The sequence below is a fragment of the Coregonus clupeaformis genome, chromosome 22, assembly GCF_020615455.1.
Source record: "Coregonus clupeaformis isolate EN_2021a chromosome 22, ASM2061545v1, whole genome shotgun sequence".
Lineage (NCBI taxonomy): Eukaryota > Metazoa > Chordata > Actinopteri > Salmoniformes > Salmonidae > Coregonus > Coregonus clupeaformis.
This window is the reverse complement of record NC_059213.1, coordinates 1,686,985-1,713,607: the sequence shown is the minus strand read 5'-3', so window position 1 is coordinate 1,713,607 and position 26,623 is coordinate 1,686,985. Positions and strand designations below refer to the sequence as shown.

At 45.1% G+C, this 26,623-nt stretch overlaps 2 protein-coding genes across 2 annotated transcripts in view; both read right to left on the bottom strand.

The window, feature by feature from the left end:
• Positions 1-3,048: 3,048 nt before the first annotated feature.
• LOC121533043 (glutamate receptor ionotropic, NMDA 3B) lies at positions 3,049-25,855 on the bottom strand (the record flags this gene model as incomplete). Its single annotated transcript, XM_045206298.1, has 17 exons — positions 3,049-4,947; positions 5,334-5,575; positions 6,354-6,421; positions 6,625-6,789; positions 16,484-16,556; positions 16,885-16,963; positions 17,252-17,367; positions 18,036-18,181; positions 18,660-18,806; positions 19,109-19,209; positions 19,444-19,579; positions 19,664-19,783; positions 19,979-20,128; positions 20,256-20,480; positions 20,556-20,736; positions 25,101-25,273; positions 25,409-25,855. Coding segments are annotated over 17 exons (3,459 nt in total), but the record flags the coding sequence as incomplete, so codon positions are not given.
• Positions 25,856-25,900: 45 nt separating this feature from the next.
• Positions 25,901-26,623, bottom strand: part of LOC121534235 (glutamate receptor ionotropic, NMDA 3B-like) — a gene marked incomplete at its 3' end in the record, with an annotated part of 15,171 nt that continues 14,448 nt past the window's right edge. Inside the window, exon 3 of the mRNA XM_041840837.2 lies at positions 25,901-26,008. Within this exon, the coding sequence (XP_041696771.1) occupies positions 25,901-26,008 (108 nt within the window). The remainder of the gene's footprint in view (positions 26,009-26,623) is intronic.

Below are 26,623 nucleotides of genomic sequence, written 5' to 3'. Positions count from 1 at the left end.
AGATGACTTAGGAATTGAAATATAATATAATGGAGGTTATAACTTGGCATAGAGGAGTGACATTAACCAAGAACACTACTTCAACACTGAGAAAGGGTCCAGATGGAAACAGATAGACAAATAGCTGTTCTACAAGACCCTGCTGTGTAAAGAAGGCCGTGAGATGACTTAAAGGAGTTAAGATGCGACATAACAGCGAAACTACAAGACACTGCAGAGGAAGACTTGGAGGACTGTTAAGGAAACTGCTAAGTCAAGGTCTAACAGTGTCTGACCGAAGGACTTCAGGAGCATCTAAAGACAACAAAGACAACAGAAACAATAGTTGGTTTACTATCGACTATTATCTGACTATAATACAACTATACTGACTATACTCACCAGCTGTACTATACTATACTGTATATAGGATCTCTCTCAGGCTTCCATTCCACTGACTTACTGTAAAGAGGAGGAGGAAGAGGAGGGGAGAAAAGGAGGAAGGAAAGTGAACATCTTGGAGAGGATTACTACAGTAAACAAAGAGGGGGAGACAGACTGGAGGGGATGATTGGCTTAACAATGTGAACAGATCCACACACTCACACACACACGTTTTGCCCGCGCTACAGACGGCTAATACAGGACTAGTAATGGCCCAGTGCACTTCTGTGAAAATACAATTTTTTGATTTTTGATGTTATTAATATATTTTTTAATTCTGATTTTTCAGGGGGTGCTACTTCCCGTGGCTACACACAAACACACACACACACACACACACTCAACCAACCACCTCTAATTGTATAAAATGACATGCAATAATATCAATGTTTTTCAAGCTCTTTTTTAAAACGAATCAAATCCCCACTGACAATACAATAAGATAAATGGTGACAAAAGACTGTATAGGCTTGTCAGTGTGTGGGTGTGGTCTGTGTGCATCGGTTGCCTAGTAGCAGATTTTCCTTTTGTTCTGTAGTGGATATCCTCTTTTGGTAATAGAACTGTTGAGTACTGGTGTTAGTCTGCATGTGTATGTACAGGTATGTCTGTGTGAGAGTGTGTCTGTCTTGCATGTGTGTTTATCTGTGTGTGTGTGTGAGTGTATTCTATTTCATTGTGTTTCAATGAACTTGCATTATGACTTTTAAGAAATAGAAATGCTGCATTTTCCAGAGATGTCCTTAGTTTACCTTGTGTTTTTATTACCAATGTAAATATAATATTATATTATTGTCCTTTTTCATGGGCTGCTGTTTTTTTAAACTTGTGTTTCCAGGTAATGGTTATAAACTCCTTGACTAAGGAAACATCTATTTGTAAATTCATTGAAGTTTGTGTGACTGACCAGCATTGGTGGTTTATGTGTCTCAAGACCATGTTAGCCCATTGAGCTGAAGCATAGACATTAGGTTAGAGGAGTCTTTAGTTGTCAAGAATACAGCTGTTATCCCTGGAGTAGTGAAAAAGATCCTGTATTGATTCACACACACATACACACACACAGGATGTGGGTTGTTATCAGATATCTTTAATGAATTCTACTATTGGTTAGTCCCTGCTAACCCCTTGTAAAATCTATACTCCTAATACAGAGAGAGAGAGAGAGAGAGAGAAGGGAGACGAGAGAGAAAGAGAAGGGAGGGGTAAAGAGAGAGGAGAGAGGGTAGAGGGAGAAGAGACAGAGCGAGGGAAGGAGGAGAGAGAGTTAGGTCCCCACCCTCCCCCCACTGAGGGCTGAGTCAGGTCCTGGTCGACTATCCCTAGGCCCTCACCATCTGGCCTCTACACATACACACACACACACACACACTCACTCCATCACAGACATCGCAACGCTCTGCAGCAGTGTGTGTGTGTGTGTGTGTAGGGCTGTCTGGAGGACTGAGGTGGCCTTCATATGAGGAGTGAATCAACAGAAAAACACAAAAGGTCTTTATTCCCCTCTCTCCTTCCTCCGCTCTGTCTCGATCCCTTCTTTCTGTCTGTCTTGATCCCTTCTTTCTGTCTGTCTCGATCCCTTCTTTCTGTCTGTCTTGATCCCTTCTTTCTGTCTGTCTCAATCCCCTCTCTGTCTCTCTATATATCTTTCTCTCTCTAATGTCCCTCCATATCTCTCTCTAATGTCCCTCCATATCTCTCTCTCTCTCTACTGTCCCTCCATATCTCTCTCTCGACTGTCCCTCCATATCTCTCTCTCTCTCTCTACTGTCCCTCCATATCTCTTTCTCTCTCTACTGTCCCTCCATATCTCTTTCTGTCTCACTTCTCACAGAGAGATGAAGAGACAGATGGAAAGATAGAGAGATAAAGAGAGAACAACAGACAGTGATGCAGAAAGATATATTTGAGGATGCGTGGGTTAATGTGTGTGTGTGTGTTCTAACATGCGTGACTAAGACTAAAATATCCTGCAGGCTTCACCACACAGACCAGGGTCACTGGGAATGGGGACCGTGTGTGTGTGTGTAAGTATGTGCGTGTGTGTGTGTGTGTGTGTGTGTGGGTATATATTCCCCAACCGCTGCTCCTTATGCCTGAGTAAATATGTAAATATGTCAGACGTATATCATCCATACATTTAGATACAACTGTTGTCTGACCTCATTTTTGTTCAGTGACACATATACACACACACACTTGTACAGATGAGATAAATCTGAGCTTTGATTCATATGAGTGAGGAGCGGCAGTGTTCTAATTGCTCATTAGGATGACGTCATCAGAGCGTGTGACTCTGGGTGGATTAAGGATGCGAGGTTTCTCTTTTAATTTCACAGCGGATTAATATAACTGGGTGCTTTTGTCTGTGTGTGCACTCCTTTGTGTGTGTGTGTGTGTGTGTGTATGTGTTGGGGGGGGTCTCTGTGTTGCTAAATATCACACAATTGAGGGAAAAGCATGGAATAAAAATGGTTACTACTATGATAGTGAAATATTATAATCTATTCCTTCTCATCCATCAAAGAATGTTACAGTTGCTTAGTTGAATGGGTTGTGTTTGTGTGTGTGTGAGATCCAGGTGCCACCTTGTGGTATAGACTGTCATTACAGTCTGTGGTAATTTGTTCCATTAAAACCAGTATATAAATGTTTATTTCAAAATATGGAAATGATATACAACAACATGACATAAGTCCCAATAATACGCTGATACAATTCTGTTGTGTGTGAGAATGAGACGGATAGCTGTTGTTATAGGCAGCATCATGGCACACTGAACACAACCCATCAAGACCAGAACAACATATCTGCAACACTTCAACAAACATCTCTTCAGTTCAGGTAACCTAGCTACCTGCATCTCTTCTAGAACACCTGCTATAGGCTCAAATACAACCGCCTTTTCTATTTCCGCGTCCACCTTTTTCATTCACTTCAAGCACTGACTATAGTTTCTGTATAGTTACATTTGATAACACCAAATTCCATTGAAGTAAATTCAATTAAACTGCATAGTATCAGACCAACTCAAGGTCCTTATAAAGGATTTGTCAGGACAATGACAGTGGACACGCGTGGTTTGCACCCTGGGATAGCCGATTCTTACACAGTTGGGCGGAGATAGCACTTGATTGAACATTTAGGAGCCCCATGTGTACCTTGAACGACTCACTCAGAACTGACTACAGACCTGGGGTGTATACATTAGTCGCAAACCACTGCAACGGAAACCGTTTGCTCCAAACAAAAAAACGTTCTGCAACAAAAAACGAGAGATTCTATTGGACAAATTCAGGTAGGTCCCTCCCTGTTTTGTTCTGTTTGGTTCCTAGTGAATACACCCCAGGGGTGCAACGGAAAATAAAATAAAAAGGAAACACCTAGCAGAGACAAACAGTAGATGGTTAAAGTTCTGATCATCATTTTGTAACAGACAGCAGCCGTTGACATCAGAGGCAAATGGACCAGGGCTACATCTCCGTCTGTCATTGTTAGAGAAACGATAATTGCTTTTTAAAACTGTCTGATAGTTTTACTTCATTCGCTGCCTTGTAAATCATTTGGACCTGTTTGATACTTTTCCAGCCCTCTGATTGGTTATTTATTAGAACACAACAGACCAATCAAACGACTAACACAAACTCTTCTGGGTGTCCTTGGGGGCGGGACGTTCTCTAACCAGATTTCCAGTGCCGGCACTGGATTGGCTAGCTCTCGGTCTGTCCAGACTAGCCCCTGTCCGTGTTTGGACAGTTCTCCCCCTCTCCTGGTCCTTCACTGCACCTGATTGCCTGACTCTTCCTCTCTCCAGGCTGGTGGAGTTACGTGACTGAACAGTTCTTTCTCCCTGCAGTGTATTGACAGCACCTGATTGGTTGGTTGTCCCTCTGTCCAGGCTGGCGGAGGTTTTTGATTGGATCGCTGTCCTCCTCTGTAGGGTGTTCAGAGCTTCTGATTGGCTGTTCCTCCCTGTCTGCAGAATGTTGGAGGCATGTGATTGGCTGCTCCCATTTTTGTCCAGGCTTTTTGATTGGTCGTTTCTTTCTCTCTCAGTTTGTGATTGGTGTATCAGTCTGTCCCTGTCTGTGTCCTGTCTGGCTGCTTGTCTCCCAGTGGAACTGTCCCTGCTTGTCCTGTCTCTGTTTCTGCCACTCCTTTCTTTCTCCTGGTCTCTTTCCTCCTTGGTTCTATCTTTCTCTACGTTGGTTCTCACTCTCTCCAGGCTTTGTGACTGGCCAACCTTCTCTTTCTCCAGTTTGACAGCAGTAGCTGTGCTCTGGTTCATTTTCTGGTTCTCCAGGCAGGTCTGTATCTCGGCCCTCCTGACCATGGCGTCTCTCAGCTGGGCTGTGAACGTCTCAATCCTCCCCTGGACCTCCTGGAGTTCTCCCTCCCACAGGAAGGCCTGGCTGCCTGGGTTCCCCAGGGGAGGCAGGGCCAGGCCGGAGGAGGCCAGGGCCGATGCTGGGCCACCGTTAGCATGCAGGCTAACCTGAGGAGGAGCTAAACCACCCAGACACCCTGGAACAGAGAGGGGAAGATAGAAACTTTGTGTGACCTTTTCTCTGAAACGCATTGAAAGGAATGTGATTTGTGGATTCAAATAAAGCATTTCAAGTGTGTGTGTTTTACATCTTTCTGGGCACCAGAAGTTCTCACAAGGACAGTAAAACCAGGAACATTCTGTGGACATTTCGCCGATCCCCACAAGGAAAACATCTATTTTAGGCTTAGGGGTTGGGTTTAGGGTTAGAATTAGGAGTTAGGGTTAGGTTTAGTTTTAGGGTTAGGTGTTTGGGGTTAAGGTTAGGTTAAGGGTTAGGGAAAATAGGATTTTGAATGGGAATAAATGTTTTGGCCCCCACAAGGATAGTAAAACAAATGTGTGTGTGAGAATGAGTGTGTACCTCCCAGGCCGTGTCGCCCCACCATGCCAGGCCGCCCCCGGAAGGAGGCGGTGTGTGTGTGTAGACGGTAGCTGTGCAGGCTCTCCAGATCAAAGTGGACCCTCTTGTTCTCCTTGATGTCCCGGGCAGGGGAGGAGGGCTGAGGAGGAGGGGGGGCAGGGAGGGGGGAAGAGAGGGGAGGAGGATTGCGAGGCTGCTGGTGTCTGTGGAGGCTGCAGCTGTCAGAGATACAAGGGGAGGGACTGGGGGAGAGAGAGAGAGAGAGAGAGAGAGAGAGAGAGAGAGAGAGAGAGAGAGAGAGAGAGAGAGAGAGAGAGAGAGAGAGAGAGAGAGAAAGAGCGTGACAGGTCAGTTTACTGAGTTGAACAACAAAAGTCTGTCAGCTGCAGTTGAAAGGAACTCGTACTGTAATATATATATATATTTTTATTTTTAATCAATTTGCAAAAATGTCTACAAACCTGTTTTTGCATTGTCATTATGGGGTATTGTGTGTAGATTTATGAGGAAAGAAAACAATTTAATCCATTTTAGAATAAGGCTGTAACGTAACAAAATGTGGAAACGGTCAAGGGGTCTAAATACTTTTCGAATGCACTATATATAGTATTGATAACCTATACTAATATAGACAGTATTGATAACCTATACTAATATTGACAGTATTGATAACCTATACTGTAATATAGACAGTATTGATAACCTATACTGTGATATAGATAGTATTGATAACATATACTCTAATATAGATAGTATTGATAACCTATACTGTGATATAGATAGTATTGATAACCTATACTGTGATATAGATAGTATTGATAACCTATACTGTGATATAGATAGTATTGATAACATATACTCTAATATAGATAGTATTGATAACCTATACTGTAATATAGATAGTATTGATAACCTGTAAGTCGCTCTGGATAAGAGCGTCTGCTAAATGACCAATTTATTTATTATTTATTTATTTAACCTATACTCGAATATAGATAGTATTGATAAGCATTTCTCTACTTGTGGTCCAGGCCAATCAACTCTTTCCCAACGTCCTCGTAGGGGGTGTTCAGGGCTCGATGGATCTTCTGTCAATAGATAGATAATAGATGAGAGAACATTCACTCAATAAAGATCACCTTGATAAGATCACCTTGTTAACAGGTTTTTAAAAGTGTGAAATTCCAACTATCTTAGATACTATTAACAGCTTGGTGGCTTGCTATAGATCTAGTTTATGAGTGTGTGTACGTGTGTGTGTGTGTGTGTGTGTGTGTGTGTGTGTACGTACCTGGCTGGTATGCAACCAGTAGGTTAGTGTGTGTGACCGTCGTAGCCGGGGCAGGGCTAGGTGATAGAAGGTGTGTTCAGCTGCCAAGGTAAAGATGGCTCCAACCACCCCCACACACAACATCACAAACAGGCCTGAGAAATGATCTATCCCCATCGATAAATTCTGGGGGAGAGAGAGAGAGTCCGAAAGAGGGAGAGATAGAAGGCAAGAGAGGTGTGTGAGAGAGAGAAAGAGCGAGAGAGAGAGAGAGAGTGAGAGACAGAGGTAGAGTGAGAGAGAGGGCAAGAGAGGGTGAGAGAGAGAGAGAGAGAGAGCGAGAGAGAGAGAGAGAGAGTGAGAGACAGAGGTAGAGCGAGAGAGAGGGCAAGAGAGGGTGAGAGAGAGAGAGAGAGAGAGAGAGAGAGCGAGAGAGAGAGAGAGTGAGGGACAGAGGTAGAGCGAGAGAGAGGGCAAGAGAGGGTGAGAGAGAGAGAGAGAGAGAGAGAGAGAGAGAGAGAGAGAGAGAGAGAGAGAGAGAGAGTATTTATTATTAGGATCCCCAATTAGCTGCTGCTGAGGCAGTGGCTACTCTTCCTGGTGTCCAAACAGGAAACAACACAACAAATAAAACACATAATATACATAACTATACATAGCACTACATTTACATAAAAATTTAGCCATTCAGCAGATGCTCCCATCCAGAGAGACCCAAAGCTAGTGCATTCATCTTAATACAGCCAGGTGAGACAACCACATATCACAGTCGTATCCCAACCACGCATCATATACATAATACAATACAAAATGCATAAAAATTTATATGTGTCTCTTCACAGTCCCCGTTTTGCCGTAAGGTGTTTTTAAAAAATCTGGTATGAGGTTGACTGTGGTTCCAACAGTGGCCACAAGATGGCAGAGTGAACCAATAGTTCCACTTCCTCCTTACATTTTTACATTTTAGTCATTTAGCAGACACTCTTATCCAGAGCGACTTACAGTTAGTGAATACATATTTTTTTTTATACTGGCCCCCCGTGGGAAACGAACCCACAACCGCAAAGCCCTTCTCTCCTGTGCGCGTTTTAGCTGCCAACACTCTTTACGTTATTTTCCTTTTTTTCCATCGTCAACTTTTTCATTCCCTTATTCAACTTTTTTTCACTCCGGACGCTTCATCTGGACATGGTTCATCAACATCTTCAACAGCCGAAGCTAAGTAGTAACATTAACATGATGTCTTCTAATTGCAGTCGCTGTACTCATAATATACAGGAGAATTCTCGCCTACGGCGAGAATAGCTGTGCTACAAGCCCAGCTTCAGACGCAATCGTTAGGCAAGAGTAATATCAGTGTAGGAAAGGAAGAAACAGCGTCTGTGCCACCAGCAAGTACAGACAGTAACGTTAGTATAAATCCCCCCGCACAGTCCCCGCAGCCGGACAACTTTCTCATGGCTTCTGGAGGGAAATACTGTTGGAATGCTCAACCGGTGTCGCTCATTCAGCCGACAGAAACCTTCAACCGGTTTTCCCCATTATGTAGCGAGTCGGAGTCTGAGTCTGAGTCTTCTCTAGTCTCTACTCCTCCCGTTACGGGGTCTGAGACTCCGAAGGCTCCCACCATTAGCTCTGACAAATTGAAAACCCTAGTCATTGGCGACTCCATTACCCGCAGTATTAGACTTAAAACGAATCACCCAGCGATCATACACTGTTTACCAGGGGGCAGGGCTACCGACGTTAAGGCTAATCTAAAGATGGTGCTGGCTAAAGCTAAAACTGGCGAGTGTAGAGAGTATAGAGATATTGTTATCCACGTCGGCACCAACGATGTTAGGATGAAACAGTCAGAGGTCACCAAGTGCAACATAGCTTCAGCGTGTAAATCAGCTAGAAAGATGTGTCGGCATCGAGTAATTGTCTCTGGCCCCCTCCCAGTTAGGGGAAGTGACGAGCTCTACAGCAGAGTCTCAGCACTCAATCGCTGGTTGAAAACTGTTTTCTGCCCCTCCCAAAAGATAACATTTGTGGATAATTGGCCCTCTTTCTGGGACTCACCCACAAACAGGATCAAGCCTGACCTGCTGAGGAGTGACGGACTCCATCCTAGCTGGAGGGGTGCTCTCCTCTTATCTACCAACATAGATAGGGCTCTAACTCCTCTAGCCCCACAGTGAAATAGGGTGCAGGCCAGGCAGCAGGCTGTTAGCCAACCTGCCAGCTTAGTGGAGTCTGCCAATAGCATAGTCAGTGTAGTCAGCTCAGCCATACCCATTGAGACTGTGTCTGTGCCCTCGACCTAGGTTGGGCAAAACTAAACATGGTGGTGTTCACCCTAGCAATCTTATTAGGATAAAGACCTCCTCCATTCCTGCCATTATTGAAAGAGATCGTGATACCTCACATCTCAAAATAGGGTTACTTAATGTTAGATCCCTCACTTCAAAGGCAGTCATAGTCAATGAACTAATCACTGATCATAATCTTGATGTGATTGGCCTGACTGAAACATGGCTTAAGCCTGATGAATTTGCTGTGTTAAATGAGGCCTCACCTCCTGGTTACACTAGTGACCATATTCCCTGCATCCCGCAAAGGCGGAGGTGTTGCTAACATTTACGATAGCAAATTTCAATTTACAAAAAAAAATGACGTTTTCATCTTTCGAGCTTCTAGTCATGAAATCTATGCAGCCTACTCAATCACTTTTTATAGCTACTGTTTACAGGCCTCCTGGGCCATATACAGCGTTCCTCTCTGAGTTTCCTGAATTCCTATCAGACCTTGTAGTCATAGCAGATCATATTCTAATTTTTGGTGATTTTAATATTCACATGGAGAAGTCCACAGACCCACTCCAAAAGTCTTTCGGAGCCATTATCGACTCAGTGGGTTTTGTCCAACATGTCTCTGGACCTACTCACTGCCACAGTCATACTCTGGACCTAGTTTTGTCCCATGGAATAAATGTTGTAGATCTTAATGTTTTTCCACAAAATCCTGGACTATCGGACCACCATTTTATTACGTTTGCAATCGCAACAAATAATCTGCTCAGACCCCAACCAAGGAGCATCAAAAGTCGTGCTATAAATTCTCAGACAACACAAAAATTCATTGATGCCCTTCCAGACTCCTTCTGCCTACCCAAGGACGTCAGAGGACAAAAATCAGTTAACCACTTAACTGAGGAACTCAATTTAACCTTGCGCAATACCCTAGATGCAGTTGCACAAAAAAAAAAAAAAAACATTTGTCATAAGAAACTAGCTCCCTGGTATACAGAAAATACCCGAGCTTTGAAGCAAGCTTCCAGGAAATTGGAACGGAAATGGCGCCACACCAAACTGGAAGTCTTCCGACTAGCTTGGAAAGACAGTACCGTGCAGTACCGAAGAGCCCTCACTGCTGCTCGATCATCCTACTTTTCCAAATTAATCGAGGAAAATAAGAACAATCCAAAATTTCTTTTTGATACTGTTGCAAAGCTAACTAAAAAGCAGCATTCCCCAAGAGAGGATGGTTTTCACTTCAGCAGTGATAAATTCATGAACTTCTTTGAGGAAAAGATCATGACCATTAGAAAGCAAATTACGGACTCCTCTTTGAATCTGCGTATTCCTCCAGGGCTTAGCTGTCCTGGATCTGCACTGTCTGCGAGGGCCTGGGATCGGGAGAGACACTTAAGTGTTTTAGTACTATATCTCTTGACACAATGATGAAAATAATCATGGCCTCTAAACCTTCAAGCTGCATACTGGATCCTATTCCTACTAAACTGCTGAAGGAGCTGCTTCCTGTGCTTGGCCCTCCTATGTTGAACATAATAAACAGCTCTCTATCCACCGGATGTGTACCAAACTCACTAAAAGTGGCAGTGATAAAGCCTCTCTTGAAAAAGCCAAACCTTGACCCGGAAAATATAAAAACTATCGGCCTATATCGAATCTTCCATTCCTCTCAAAAATTTTAGAAAAAGCTGTTGCGCAGCAACTCACTGCCTTTCTGAAGACAAACAATGTATACGAAATGCTTCAGTCTGGTTTTAGACCCCATCATAGCACTGAGACTGCACTTGTGAAGGTGGTAAATGACCTTTTAATGGCGTCAGACCGAGGCTCTGCATCTGTCCTCGTGCTACTAGACCTTAGTGCTGCCTTTGACACCATCGATCACCACATTCTTTTGGAGAGACTGGAAACCCAAATTGGTCTACACGGACAAGTTCTGGCCTGGTTTAGATCCTACCTGTCGGAAAGATATCAGTTTGTCTCTGTGAATGGTCTGTCCTCCGACAAATCAACTGTACATTTCGGTGTTCCTCAAGGTTCCGTTTTAGGACCACTATTGTTTTCACTATATATTTTACCTCTTGGGGATGTTATTCGAAAACATAATGTTAACTTTCACTGCTATGCGGATGACACACAGCTGTACATTTCAATGAAGCATGGTGAAGCCCCAAAATTGCCCTCGCTAGAAGCCTGTGTTTCAGACATAAGGAAGTGGATGGCTGAAAACTTTTTACTTTTTAAACTCGGACAAAACAGAGATGCTTGTTCTAGGTCCCAAGAAACAAAGAGATCTTCTGTTAAATCTGACAATTAATCTTGATGGTTGTAAAGTCGTCTCAAATAAAACTGTGAAGGACCTAGGCGTTACTCTTGACCCTGATCTCTCTTTTGACGAACATATCAAGACTGTTTCAAGGACAGCTTTTTTCCATCTACGTAACATTGCAAAAATCAGAAATTTTCTGTCCAAAAATGATGCAGAAAAAATTGATCCATGCATTTGTTACTTCTAGATTGGACTACTGCAATGCTCTATTTTCCGGCTACCGGATAAAGCACTAAATAAACTTCAGTTAGTGCTAAATACGGCTGCTAGAATCCTGACTAGAACCAAGAAATTTGATCATATTACTCCAGTGCTAGCTTCCCTACACTGGCTTCCTGTTAAGGCAAGGGCTGATTTCAAGGTTTTACTGTTAACCTATAAAGCGTTACATGGGCTTGCTCCTACCTATCTTTCCGAGTTGGTCCTGCCGTACATACCAATACGTACGCTACGGTCACAAGACGCAGGCCTCCTAATTGTCCCTAGAATTTCTAAGCAAACAGCGGGAGGCAGGGCTTTCTCCTATAGATCTCCATTTTTATGGAACAGTCTGCCTACCCATGTGAGAGACGCAGACTCGGTCTCAACCTTTAAGTCTTTACTGAAGACTTATCTCTTCAGTAGGTCATATGATTGAGTGTAGTCTGGCCCAGGAGTGTGAAGGTGAACGGAAAGGCTGGAGCAACGAACAGCCCTTGCTGTCTCTGCCAGGCCGGTTCCCCTCTCCACTGGGGTTCTCTGCCTCTAACCCTGTTGCAGGGGCTGAGTCACTGGCTTGCTGGTGCTCTTTCATGCCGTCCCTGGGAGGGGTGCGTCACTTGAGTGGGGTTGAGTTACTGACGTGATCTTCCTGTCGGCTGGCGCCCCCCTTGGTTTGTGCTGTGGTGGAGACCTCTGTGGGCTATACTCGGCCTTGTCTCAGGATTGTAAGTTGGTGGTTGGGGATATCCCTCTAGTGGTGCGGGGGCTGTGCTTTGGCGGAGTGGGTGGGGTTATATCCTTCCTGTTTGGCCCTGTCCGGGGGTTTCTTCGGATGGGGCCACAGTGTCTCCGGACCGCTCCTGTCTCAGCCTCCAGTATTTATGCTGCAGTAGTTTATGTGTCGGGGGGCTGGGGTTAGTTGGTTATACCTGGAGTACTTCTCCTGTCTTATCCAGTGTCCTGTGTGAATTTAAGTATGCTCTCTCTAATTCTCTCGTTCTCTCTTTCTCTCTGAGAACCTGAGCCCTAGGACCATACGTCAGGACTACCGGGCATGATGACACCTTGCTGTCCCCAGTCCGCCTGGCCTTGCTGCTATTCCAGTTTCAACTGTTCTGCCTGCGGCTACGAAACCCCTACCTGTCCCAGACCTGCTGTTTTCAACTCTAAATGATCGGCTATGAAAAGCCAACTGAGAGACCTGAGCCCTAGGACCATACGTCGGGACTACCGGCCGTGGTGACTCCTTGCTGTCCCCAGTCCGCCTGGCCTTGCTGCTATTCCAGTTTAAACTGTTCTGCCTGCGGTTATGGAACCCCTACCTGTCCCAGACCTGCTGTTTTAAACTCTAATGATCGGCTATGAAAAGCCAACTGAGATTTATTCCTGATTATTATTTGACCATGCTTGTCACTTATGAACATTTTTGAACATCTTGGCATGGTTCTGTTATAATCTCCACCCGGCACAGCCAGAAGAGGACTGGCCACCCCTCATAGCCTGGTTCCTCTCTAGGTTTCTTCCTAGGTTTTGCCTTTCTAGGGAGTTTTTCCTAGCCACCGTGCTTCTACACCTGCATTACTAGCTGTTTGGGGTTTTAGGCTGGGTTTCTGTACAGCACTTCGAGATATTAGCTGATGTAAGAAGGGCTATATAAAATAAAATTGATTGATTGATTGACAACCGCCATGCTCTATCAACTGAGCTACATCCCTGCCGGCCATTCCCTCCCCTACCCTGGACGACGCTTGGCCAATTGTGCGCCGCCCATGAGTCTCCCGGTCGCGGCCGGCTGCGACAGAGCCTGGATTCGAACCAGGATCTAGTGGCACAGTTAGCACTGCGATGCAGTGCCTTAGACCACTGCGCCACTCAGGACTAATCTCCTTCATCTGACATCACATTTACATTTACGTCATTTAGCAGACACTCTTATCCAGAGCGACTTACAGTTAGTGAGTGCATACATTTTCATACTGGCCCCCCGTGGGAATCGAACCCACAACCCTGGCATTGCAAGCGCCATGCTCTACCAACTGAGCTACACGGGGCTACATCACATCACTGGTTCTGAGTAAAACTACAGCCAGTTGCTTCCACCTATAAGTGATGACCTTAAAGGGGCAATCTGCAGTTGCTACATACATTTTTGGACTTATAAATGAATTACAGTGAGGGAAAAAAGTATTTGATCCCCTGCTGATTTTGTACGTTTGCCCACTGGCAAAGAAATGATCAGTCTATAATTGTAATGGTAGGTTTATTTGAACAGTGAGAGACAGAATAACAACAACAAAAATCCAGAAAAATGCATGTCAAAAATGTTATAAATTGATTTGAATTTTAATGAGGGAAATAAGTATTTTACCCACTCTCAATCAGAAAGATTTCTGGCTCCCAGGTGTCTTTTATACAGGTAACGAGCTGTGATTAGGAGCACACTCTTAAAGGGAGTGCTCCTAATCTCAGTTTGTTACCTGTATAAAAGACACCTGTCCACAGAAGCAAACAATCAATCAGATTCCAAACTCTCCACCATGGCCAAGACCAAAGACCTCTCCAAGGATGTCAGGGACAAGATTGTAGACCTACACAAGGCTGGAATGGGCTACAAGACCATCGCCAAGCAGCTTGGTGAGAAGGTGACAACAGTTGGTGTGATTATTCGCAAATGGAAGAAACACAAAAGAACTGTCAATCTCACTCGGCCTGGGGCTCCATGCAAGATCTCACCTCGTGGAGTTGCAATGATCATGAGAACGGTGAGGAATCAGCCCAGAACTACACGGGAGGATCTTGTCAATGATCTCAAGGCGGCTGGGACCATAGTCACCAAGAAAACAATTGGTAACACACTACGCCGTGAAGGACTGAAATCCTGCAGCGCCCGCAAGGTCCCCCTGCTCAAGAAAGCACATATACAGGGCCGTCTGAAGTTTGCCAATGAACATCTGAATGATTCAGAGGAGAACTGGCTGAAAGTGTTGTGGTCAGATGAGACCAAAATGGAGCTCTTTGGCATCAACTCAACTCGCCGTGTTTGGAAGAGGAGGAATGCTGCCTATGACCCCAAGAACACCATCCCCACCGTCAAACATGGAGGTGGAAACATTATGCTTTGGGGGTGTTTTTCTGCTAAGGGGACAGGACAACTTCACCGCATCAAAGGGACGATGGACGGGGCCATGTACTGTCAAATCTTGGGTGAGAACCTCCTTCCCTCAGCCAGGGCATTGAAAATGGGTCGTGGATGGGTATTCCGGCATGACAATGACCCAAAACACACGGCCAAGGCAACAAAGGAGTGGCTCAAGAAGAAGCACATTAAGGTCCTGGAGTGGCCTAGCCAGTCTCCAGACCTTAATCCCATAGAAAATCTGTGGAGGGAGCTGAAGGTTCGAGTTGCCAAACGTCAGCCTCGAAACCTTAATGACTTGGAGAAGATCTGCAAAGAGGAGTGGAACAAAATCCCTCCTGAGATGTGTGCAAACCTGGTGGCCAACTACAGGAAACGTCTGACCTCTGTGATTGCCAACAAGGATTTTGCCACCAAGTACTAAGTCATGTTTTGCAGAGGGGTCAAATACTTATTTCCCTCATTAAAATGCAAATCAATTTATAACATTTTTGACATGCGTTTTTCTGGATTTTTTTGTTGTATTCTGTCTCTCACTGTTCAAATAAACCTACCATTAAAATTATAGACTGATCATTTCTTTGTCAGTGGGCAAACATACAAAATCAGCAGGGGATCAAATACTTTTTTCCCTCACTGTATATGTATCCATTGATTCTTGAAGAGTATAACTTACTAATGCCTCATGAGCTTCGTTCAAATGTCGTACCCCATCAGAACACAAAATATAAGCTTGTTTTACTCCAATGTTTGTAAACAAAGTAAATGTAAACAAACACTATATAGCCTAAAGAAATTAATTATATAATGGATGGTCAGTCCTTGCATCCATAGCTCTGTCTATGAATTTGAGAGTGGTTACATTTCTCCAGCCCCTTACCTCAGCTTTTTACTGAAACAGGGGAGTGCGCTTTGTTTCAGTTTCAACTGCTGATTGCCCCTTTAAAGAAGGTAGGAAGTATTCAAACAGGGCAATGTCCTTCTCTCTCTGCTATCCCACAATAACCATCTCCATCTCCATGATCTACAGAGACACAAGTCTTCTGACCAGAACGAATAGCACCCTTCTCTCTCTATTTCCTCTAGAAGCACCTGGAACGACACAAGGTGATGTGAGCAACCCCATGTGACCCAGAGTTACACCTTGGATCGTGGACTTCTGTCCTGCATGAAGTTGTTATTCTGTAGAACTGCCTCAAGGTTGTCTGCTCTATAGATTCTAACTTCTGAATAAATATGAAGAATATCATCCCTCTGATCCAGAGATTTTCTCCTGGCCCTAAGCCTTTCTCTCTCTGGGGAGAGGGGGATGTGGCTGGCTGTAGTAGTAAACAGACGCACGCACACGCACACGCGCGCGCGCACACACACCCCTACACACACACACACACACACACACACACACACACACACACACACACACACACACACACACACACACACACACACACACACACACACACACACACACACCCCTACACACACCCCTACACACACCCCTACACACACACATTTTATCTCAGATGCCAAGGGATAGAAGGAGGAGTGAAGGTAACAGAGTCTTTGCCAGCAGCTATAAATCAGGTCTGTAGATAGGATTGGATGTGTGTGTGTGTGCCTGGAAGCGAGTCCTGTTTGTCTCTGTCCCAGCGGGAGGCTGAGATACGGGACTAGTATGCTGGCTGGGCTGGCTGTATATCAACACTATGGGGGAAGCAGGTGTGTGTTTGTGAAGAAAGAGTACCACTTTGTCAGCAAAATCAATATGAGGAGTCTCTCTGGCAGTTAGAGGTCAGTTAGAGGTAGGACAAGCCAACAAACAGACACACCACAGAATATAGAGAGTTTGGTTGTTGTGGTTTCTGTCGACTATGACCTTAAACACACACACGCACACACACACACACACTCACTCACCTCAGTGTTAGTGAATACTCTCTTCCCACATGGCACCACCTTGTACCATTTCTCATGTAATATGTCCATGTACCTGCAACAACACGTCATGTTAATACTAGCGTTAGATTTAAAAAAGAATGTCAATGAAATACTGAAGACAAGGAGGGTGATATGCACATCCGTAACTTGAGAATACCGTTGGGCTAAGCAATAATAGTCACAACAACACAGAATATTACTGCTCCCCAGTGCTTTATTCCTGAACTCAAAAATACAATTTCAACTTCATCAGATCTGACAGGTGAAGTCGAGGCAGATGTGGGGGCCTGTCATTACATTAGTGAAATACTACACATAACTTAGCTCATACTCTTTTACATGCTGTAAGCCTGTGTGTGTGTGTGTGTGTGTTACCGTACCCTTCTGACTTGTAGCGGCTGATGAATTCAGACACGTTGGCAGTGAGAGGAGAGCCTTGGGCAACACCTATACCATACCCTGGACACACACACACACACACACACACACACACACGTACAGAGTTAAATCATCTGTCTGTCACAGTGAATAGCTAGCCTGGTCCCAGATCTTTTAGTACTCTTACGAACTTCCTTGTTGTCATTGTCAAGTCAAACATGTTTGGCAGGACACTGAGTGACAATGTGTTGGCATTATTGCACAAACAGACTGGCATACCATTGAAAACATTTGTAACATTTTTTGGGGAATGTTTTTTTTTTTTGGGGGGGGGATGTTTGTGTGTGTGTGTGTGTATGTCTATCTTACCCTCTATAGCGAAAGGCTTGCCCACAGTCGCTAGTTTACACTCAGCATCGATGGAGACTTCGTAGTCCAATAGAGCTTTATCCATGATGAATGCATCTAGTAGGGGAGGATCTGTCCTAACATACACACACACACACACACACACACACACACACACACACACACACACACACACACACACACACACACACACACACACACACACACACACACACACACACACACACACACACACACAAACATGCAGATAAACATGCAGATAAATGCAAAGCCACAACAATCAGATATGCAGAACTTTAATAACAATAATATTATTGCATTGAGGTCCTCTGGGGTAATTTATAAAACAGACTTTATAAAATAATAATATGCCATTTAGCAGACGCTTTTATCCAAAGCGACTTACAGTCATGCGTGCATACATTTTTTTTTTTGTGTATGGGTGGTCCCGGGGATCGAACCCACTACCTTAGCGTTACAAGCGCCGTGCTCTACCAGCTGAGCTACAGAGGACCACTTATGATTGCAATACACTTAACAATGTAAACAATCCAACATAAACTCACACCCTACACAGGTGGGGATGTGTGTGTTTGTGTGTGTGTATATTTGTGTGTGTGTGTGTGTGTGTGTATCTACAGTTTTGAGAGGCAGTTTAACTGCATCCGGTACATTCTATTAAATGCCTGGAGACGTGGGGAATTAAGAGTAAATTAAATAATTTAGCATAACACAACACTTGGGTAACTGGTTGGTTAGCCAACAGACTGTGTGTGGGTCTTACTTTAACATATCCACTCCGTCTGGTGTGGTGGGTTGGTTGTAACGTCTCATGTAGTCATGCATGGCAGAGAAACTCTTCCTCATGTAGTCCTCTGCAGAGCTCTCTCTGACTGTCCCAAACCTGAACCCACGGGACGGGTGGTGGAGCTGGGAGGGAGAGGGGGAGAGGGAGGGGGGTAGGGAGGGGGGGAGGGGGGAGGGAGGGGGAGAGGGAGAGGGGAGGGGAAGGGGGAGGGGGAGAGGGGAGAGAAAATGATTTGAAGGTAAGGAGAATTCATTAAGAAAAGGAGGGTGATATGCACAACCGTAAGTTGAGAATACTGGTGCAGGGCTAAAAAGTATTCCATATAAAGACATGAGAGGCCGTACACAGAATATTACTGCTCCCCTTTGGTATTTCTGAACCCCAAAATACAATGCTTCAACTTCAACAGACGTCTTCCTCAGATCTGACAGGTCTCAAAGTTGAAACATTGTATTTTTGGGTTCCGCAATAAACCACTGGGGGAGCAGTAATATTCTTGTGTTTGTGTGTGTGTGTGTGTTTGCATATAAGTGCGTGTGTGTGTACGTATGCGGGCGTACATGCCTACCTGTGTGTGTGTGTGTGTGTGTGTGTATGTACCTTCTCGTCATGAATCCCAGACACCTGTTCAAAGGTTTTCTCCCCCACCATGACAGCAGCCAGGTTAGCTGTATAACTGGACAACACCAGCAGACAGAAGATAGCCCACAGGTTCATCAGGAACCTACTGGTCCAACACTTAGGAGTCTGGAGAGGAGGGATAGAGAGAAAGAGAGGGAGGGAAGGATGGAGAGAGGGACAGAGTAGAGAGAGAGAGAAAAAGAGTAGAGAGAGAGAGAAAGAGTAGAGAGAGAGAGAGAGAGAGAGAGAGAGAGAGAGAGAGAGAGTAGAGAGAGAGAGAGAGAGAGAGAGAGAGAGAGAGAGAGAGAGAGAGAGAGAGAGAGAGAGAGAGAGAGAGAAAGAAAGAAAGAAAGAAGACATATTTGGTTATTATGATTATTCAATCCTTCCCTTCCTTCATCCCTCCCCCTCCATCCCTCCCTCAGTACCTTAGTAGCGACAGTGCGTCCAAACAGGATGGCGTAACAGAGGCTGAGGGCTGAGGAGTAGGAGAACACTCTGAGTCTGTTCCTGCCATGAGGAGTCATACCTTGATCAACACAACACAGGAGGAGTCAGGTGTGTGTGTGTGTGTGTGTGTGTGTGTGTGTGTGTGGGATCAAAAAGACAAAGAGAGTTGTAAAGGTCCCAACCAACCACAGCTGTGTGTGTAGATGATGACATGGCTGTAAATCATTGCCGTATCCACAGAGATTTAGGTCACAGACAAATAACATGACAGGCCTTGGATGACAGGCCGTAAATGGTATTTTAGTTTTCTCACCAAAGGGACTGTTCCACTCATAGACGGTGAGGAAGAGTGCGGTAAGATGGAGAGTGACGAAGATGCCCACCCACATGGACCAATGGAGAGGCCACATGAAGGCCCCAATAGGGGCTGATGTGTCCTGGCTACGCACCTGGTAGTCAACACACACATACACACACATTATAAACTGTATGCACACACACAGACACACACACACACACCCCTCCTCACTCACCAGTATCCCCAGAGAGGTAGAGTAGAAAGGAGAGGTGAAGTCTATAACTCTGCTCCTGGCTGAGTTGATGGAGAATGATGTCACAGCCATGTCTGCTGTTCCACTCAGCAGGTCTCCCACCTAATATGGGAAGACAGGAATATATACAGCATTCAGAAAACACATCCTATTACACATGCATTTAACAATCCTTCTGCAAACATTGTTCTTGGTTAGGTAAACAGTCATGTAAAATTAGCATGGAATCATATTATTGTAAAAAAAATAAAAAAATAAAACGATGACAGACAGACAGACACGTACGTACGTACGTACCAGGCCAGTCCACCTGCCAGTGCTGCTCAACGCTCCATACTTCCCGTCTCCCACGATGTAAAGGTCAAAGGTGAACTTCAGGTCCTCTGCCAGCTTCTCCAACAGGTCAATAACGTAACCATAGCAACACTTCCGCAGGTCCTCTGTTGGGTCTGGGGTTGTGGTCAGGACAGGACTGGAAGGGTTAGTCTTGGTCTACTGGTCTATAGTGATGTAATGTAGGTACAGTGTACTATGTGGAGAAATACTCACTGTGGTCAGTTTTGGTAGTAGTCATATTGGTCTGGTGTAGCTGACTGAACAGCGAGTCCAATCGATCTGAGCGGTTAGTCCTAGGGTCCAGACACAGCTGACCAGCGGGACACAGTCCATCCTCATCCACCTCTCTAGTGAACACAAAGGGATGCTCCACCAGGGTCACGACCCTTAACCTCCGGCCCTCCATCTTTAGCCCCGGCCTCCATCTCCCTCCAGGACTGTTGTCTCTCTCCCTATCCCCTCTCTGGACCCCTAACCCAGACCCGGACCCCGTCCTCCCCCCCAGGCCTAGCCCCAGGCCAACCCCCAGCCCCAACACCCCCTCGTCCAGCTGTAGGCGCCCGGTGGTCCAGTGGGCCACGGTGACCCAGGACGGCTGGCCAAGAGGACCTCTCTTCAGGCTCCACACGTGGTACAGCTGGGAGGAGAGGACCTGGGAGAGAGCCGGTGCCACGCGGACAGCGCCCGTAGCACCCTGGAACGACGTGTTGGAGAGGAACCTGGAGAGGAGAGAGAGACCGAGAGAGACAGAAAGAGAGTGAGAGACAGAAAGAGAGAGAGAGAGAGAGAGAGAGAGAGAGAGAGAGAGAGAGAGAGAGAGAGAGAGAGAGAGAGAGAAGTTATAGTTTGAACATGTAGACAGATATTGATACCCAGTCTGTTCTTTCAGATTGGCTGGGTGTAATAATTGGTTGGCTGTTCCAGTCAGTCTCATTATTTTAAGTTAATACGGTATATGCAGAACAGAGAGAAGTTCTGTCTATCTGCCCACGCACATGCACGCACACGCACACACACACACACCACACACACACACACAGGCATAAAAACACACGCATACACACACACACAGAGAGTGTTCTTATTACTATGAGTTAATGCAGTTCATTGCGGTTGTTTCTATCTAACTGGCCACACCATCATTAATATTCCTCTGGAATACATTGGTATGCACAATTAACTCTCCCACATAAATCTGCTCTGGGCATCCAACCGTGCGGGGATCGTTGGGTGATGTCTGAATATTAACCATGCATGGATTGTTGGGTCATTGTTTAGTTATTGGCCGATGTTTAGGTTATCGGTTGATCGTTGGGTGATGCCTGGGTGTTGAACCTTCTGAATATTATCAATGCAGGGATCATTGGGTTAAGTCTGAAAGTGAAAATGGTTAATTAAAACTCCTAAAACTGTTTTACATTTCAAAATGCATGCTGTGTGTGTGTATGTACCTGCAGAGTGTGTGTGACTGATGGTGACTTCCTTCCATTAACTCTGACAGCAGAGGAGGAAACATTAAAAGTATGAATTAATACTGAGGTCGTTAACCCACCTCTACCCTCCACTCTGCACTGAATATCAATGTATCTACGGGTGTGTCCTGTTACAGCCCAACTGACTCATCAGATGTCAGACTGGTTACAGACCTCTCTCTCTCCCTCTCTCCCTCTCTCTCTCCCTCTCTCCCTCTCTCTCTCTCCCTCTCTCCCCCTCATCTCTTAAGTTGATTTGGCAGCTGTGTCTATTGACGGGCTGCATGGTCGATCTCACTAAGATAACAACACCCTGTTTTATCTCCTCTCTCCTCCTCCTCCTTCACCCCGCTCCATGTTGTGGGTAGAAGTATTGTAGTGGAATGTGTTGCTCCAGACAGAAGGAAGGCCAAGCGACAGCGTGTATCTTCACACACTCAGTCCCAGGTACCGTACCTTATACCAAGACACACAACCCCCACACCACCGCTGAGTTCAAACACTATAGTATTGCACACACACACACACACACACACACACACACACACACACACACACACACACACACACACACACACACACACACACACACACACACACACACACACACACACACACACACACACACACACACACACACACACACACACACACACACACACACACACACACACAAACAGTATCTGTAATCTGGCTATGTTTCCGACAAACTCCCCAAGTGTTTGTAGGTTTAACTCTGAAAAATCCCTGCTTCCTTTCCTCATTTCCTCCCTCACTCCTTCCCTCCATCTATCCCTCTCTCCCTCAGGCATTGGGCGGTTAATTGCTTTTCCTACCGGAAGTCTAACTTCCAGTACTTTGTAATACACACTGGCCCTGTCAGACACAACACTGTCTCTATCTATGTAAAGCTGTCAGACGCAACACTGGCTCTATCTATGTAAAACTGTCAGACACAACATTGTCTCTATCTATGTAAAACTGTCAGACGCAACACTGTCTCTATCTATGTAAAACTGTCAGACGCAACACTGTCTCTATCTATGTAAAACTGTCAGACGCAACACTGTCTCTATCTATGTAAAACTGTCAGACGCAACACTGTCTCTATCTATGTAAAACTGTCAGACACAACACTGTCTATCTATGTAAAACTGTCAGACGCAACACTGTCTCTATCTACAGTATGTAAAGCTGTCAGACACAACACTGTCTATCTATGTAAAACTGTCAGACGCAACACTGTCTCTATCTACAGTATGTAAAGCTGTCAGACACAACACTGTCTCTATCTATGTAAAACTGTCAGACGCAACACTGTGTCTATCTACAGTATGTAAAGCTGTCAGACACAACACTGTCTCTATCTACAGTATGTAAAACTGTCAGACACAACACTGTATCTATGTAAAGCTGTCAGACACAACACTGGCTCTATCTATATAAACTGTCAGACGCAACACTGGCTCTATCTACAGTATGTAAAGCTGTCAGACACAACACTGTCTCTATCTACAGTATTAAAACTGTCAGACACACACTTTTGTAAAGCTGTCAGACACAACACTGGCTCTATCTATATAAACTGTCAGATGCAACACTGGCTCTATCTACAGTATGTAAAGCTGTCAGACACAACACTGTCTCTATCTATGTAAAGCTGTCAGACACAACACTGTCTCTATCTATGTAAAGCTGTCAGACACAACACTGTCTCTATCTATGTAAAACTGTCAGACACAACACTGGCTCTATCTACAGTATGTAAAGCTGTCAGACGCAACACTGTCTATATCTTTGTATAGCTGTCTAAAGCTAATCTAGCCACAGTCCAAGGCCTTCAGTCTATCTACAGTCTGTCCAGGTCTGTCTGTGTATTCTCAGGCTTGGCATGGTTTAGAAATGGAACAGGTCCTCTCAGACTCCACTCTATCATCTGGTGTCAGTGGCTGGAGGAGGGCAGAGAGATGTGTTTGTGTGTACAGTGGGGAAAAAAAAGTATTTAGTCAGCCACCAATTGTGCAAGTTCTCCCACTTAAAAAGATGAGAGAGGCCTGTAATTTTCATCATAGGTACACGTCAACTATGACAGACAAAATGAGAAGAAAAAAAATCCAGAAAATCACATTGTAGGATTTTTAATGAATTTATTTGCAAATTATGGTGGAAAATAAGTATTTGGTCAATAACAAAAGTTTCTCAATACTTTGTTATATACCCTTTGTTGGCAATGACACAGGTCAAACGTTTTCTGTAAGTCTTCACAAGGTTTTCACACACTGTTGCTGGTATTTTGGCCCATTCCTACATGCAGATCTCCTCTAGAGCAGTGATGTTTTGGGGCTGTCGCTGGGCAACACAGACTTTCAACTCCCCTCCAAATATTTTCTATGGGGTTGAGATCTGGAGACTGGCTAGGCCACTCCAGGACCTTGAAATGCTTCTTACGAAGCCACTCCTTCGTTGCCTGGGCGGTGTGTTTGGGATCATTGTCATGCTGAAAGACCCAGCCACGTTTCATCTTCAATGCCCTTGCTGATGGAAGGAGGTTTTCACTCAAAATCTCACGATACATGGCCCCATTCATTCTTTCCTTTACACGGATCAGTCGTCCTGGTCCCTTTGCAGAAAAACAGCCCCAAAGCATGATGTTTCCACCCCCATGCTTCACAGTAGGTATGGTGTTCTTTGGATGCAACTCAGCATTCTTTGTCCTCCAAACACGACGAGTTGAGTTTTTTTTCATCTGACATTCTCCCAATCCTCTTCTGGATCATCCAAATGCACTCTAGCAAACTTCAGACGGGCCTGGACATGTACTGGCTTAAGCAGGGGGACACGTCTGGCACTGCAGGAGTCCCTGGCGGCGTAGTGTGTTACTGATGGTAGGCTTTGTTACTTTGGTCCCAGCTCTCTGCAGGTCATTCACTAGGTCCCCCCGTGTGGTTCTGGGATTTTTGCTCACCGTTCTTGTGATCATTTTGATCCCACGGGGTGAGATCTTGCGTGGAGCCCCAGATCGAGGGAGATATCAGTGGTCTTGTATGTCTTCCATTTCCTAATAATTGCTCCCACAGTTGATTTCTTCAAACCAAGCTGCTTACCTATTGCAGATTCAGTCTTCCCAGCCTGGTGCAGGTCTACAATTTTGTTTCTGGTGTCATTTGACAGCTCTTTGGTCTTGGCCATAGTGGAGTTTGGAGTGTGACTGTTTGAGGTTGTGGACAGGTGTCTTTTATACTGATAACAAGTTCAAACAGGTGCCATTAATACAGGTAACGAGTGGAGGACAGAGGAGCCTCTTAAAGAAGAAGTTACAGGTATGTGAGAGCCAGAAATCTTGCTTGTTTGTAGGTGACCAAATACTTATTTTCCACCATCATTTGCAAATAAATTCATTAAAAATCCTACAATGTGATTTTCTGGATTTTTTTCCCTCAAGTTGTCTGTCATAGTTGACGTGTACCTATGATGAAAATTACAGGCCTCTCTCATCTTCTTAAGTGGGAGAACTTGCACAATTGGTGGCTGATTAAATACTTTTTTCCCCCACTGTATATGTGTGTGTGTGTGTGTGTGTGTGTATATATGTGTGTGTACAGTATATCTACCTGGCCAGGTACTGTCCAGACGAGGGCACTTCCTCTTTGTTAGGTTTGTCGTAACAGTTGACCAGGTTTTGGATCAGAGCAAGGTCTGGCCTCACCTCACTGGCCGACGTCACCGCCTGGCCAATCAACCGCAGTGCGTCTCGGATGTAGAAGGTGATTGGCTTACGACCCACCTAGACACATACAAACACACTTTAAAATGTGTTTTCAAAGGTCAAATAAAATAAATAAATCAGCCAATCAATGAATCACCCTATCACCCATGCAACCAAATCAATGAATGAATAAATCAACAAATTAATAATCACCTCTCCATAAGCCAATAGGCCGAGGGGCCCGCCCAGCGAGAGGAGATTGTCAGGTGACAGAGGGTTACCCATAATCCACTGCAGCGTGGGGAACGAGGGAGCGAGACGCTGGGCGCAGCGGAGGACAGAAGAGAGACATTCTGGGTCAGAACCAAGGATGACCACGGAGGAGAGAGGAGAGGCGGAGAGAAGAAGACGACGGGAGAGGAGAGACAAGACCTCAGCTTCCCTCTTGTCTTCTCTGGTCTCATCACTTGTTTCTTCACTTCTCTCAGCCCCTCTTTCCTCCTCCCTTCTCTCTTCCCTCCTCTCCTCCTTCCCTCTCTCCTCCCCTCCTATATGGGAAAGGTTGATGATATCCAGTAGATTCCAGCTTGTTCCTCTCTGTGTCTCTAGATGTTTCAGTAGTCCCTCCCTCCTCTCCTCCCATCCTGGACACACCACAGCGACTCCCCCTCTCCCCCCTTCCTGACCCCTGCCTCCCCCCTCACTTCTCTCTTCACCCTCTGTCTCCCTCTCTACTCCCTGGAGAACAGAGAGCAGAAGGTTGGCCAGGCGAGAGGGTGGAACACGAACTGACATCTGGAGATGGAACTGGTTCTAGGGGGAGAGAGAGAAAGAGAGAGAGAGAAAATAATATTACTAGAACCGAACTTTCATAGAGTGATGTTCATAAATATTTAATGTTGTTGAAAGGCTCCTGAGTGAGCTACCTGCGCTACCGTCTTCTAAACTCTACTTTCCAACCATGTCTTGTTGCTTTACGCCTACAGGCAAAGTCAAGGGGATATTGCATATGTATACAGTATCTATGGGTTCAATAAGGAACACACACGCCCACACACACCTTATAAATGTAGATGTCCCAAGACGTAGTCCTTCAGTGTCTTACGGAGCGAGGAAATCTGCTAGCTAGAAGTCTTCAGAGACACGACTGAATTAATACAGTATATATACATATACTCATGGGGGGTGTACAGGTGTGTGTGTGTGTATGTGAGATACCATAGTCTTTGAACTCAGCGGGGTGTGGTGGTTGTATGAAAAAGTTGGTGGCTCAGTGTGGGGTGGAACAGTGTATGAAAAATAGAAAGAGAGATTAAGGGATGTGGGATGGGAGGGTGGAGGGGTGGGAGGGATGGAGAGATAGAGGGAGGTCTATTCTGTAAGGTACAGTACCTGGGACTGCTTTTAGCTCCATTGGGAAGGAAATAC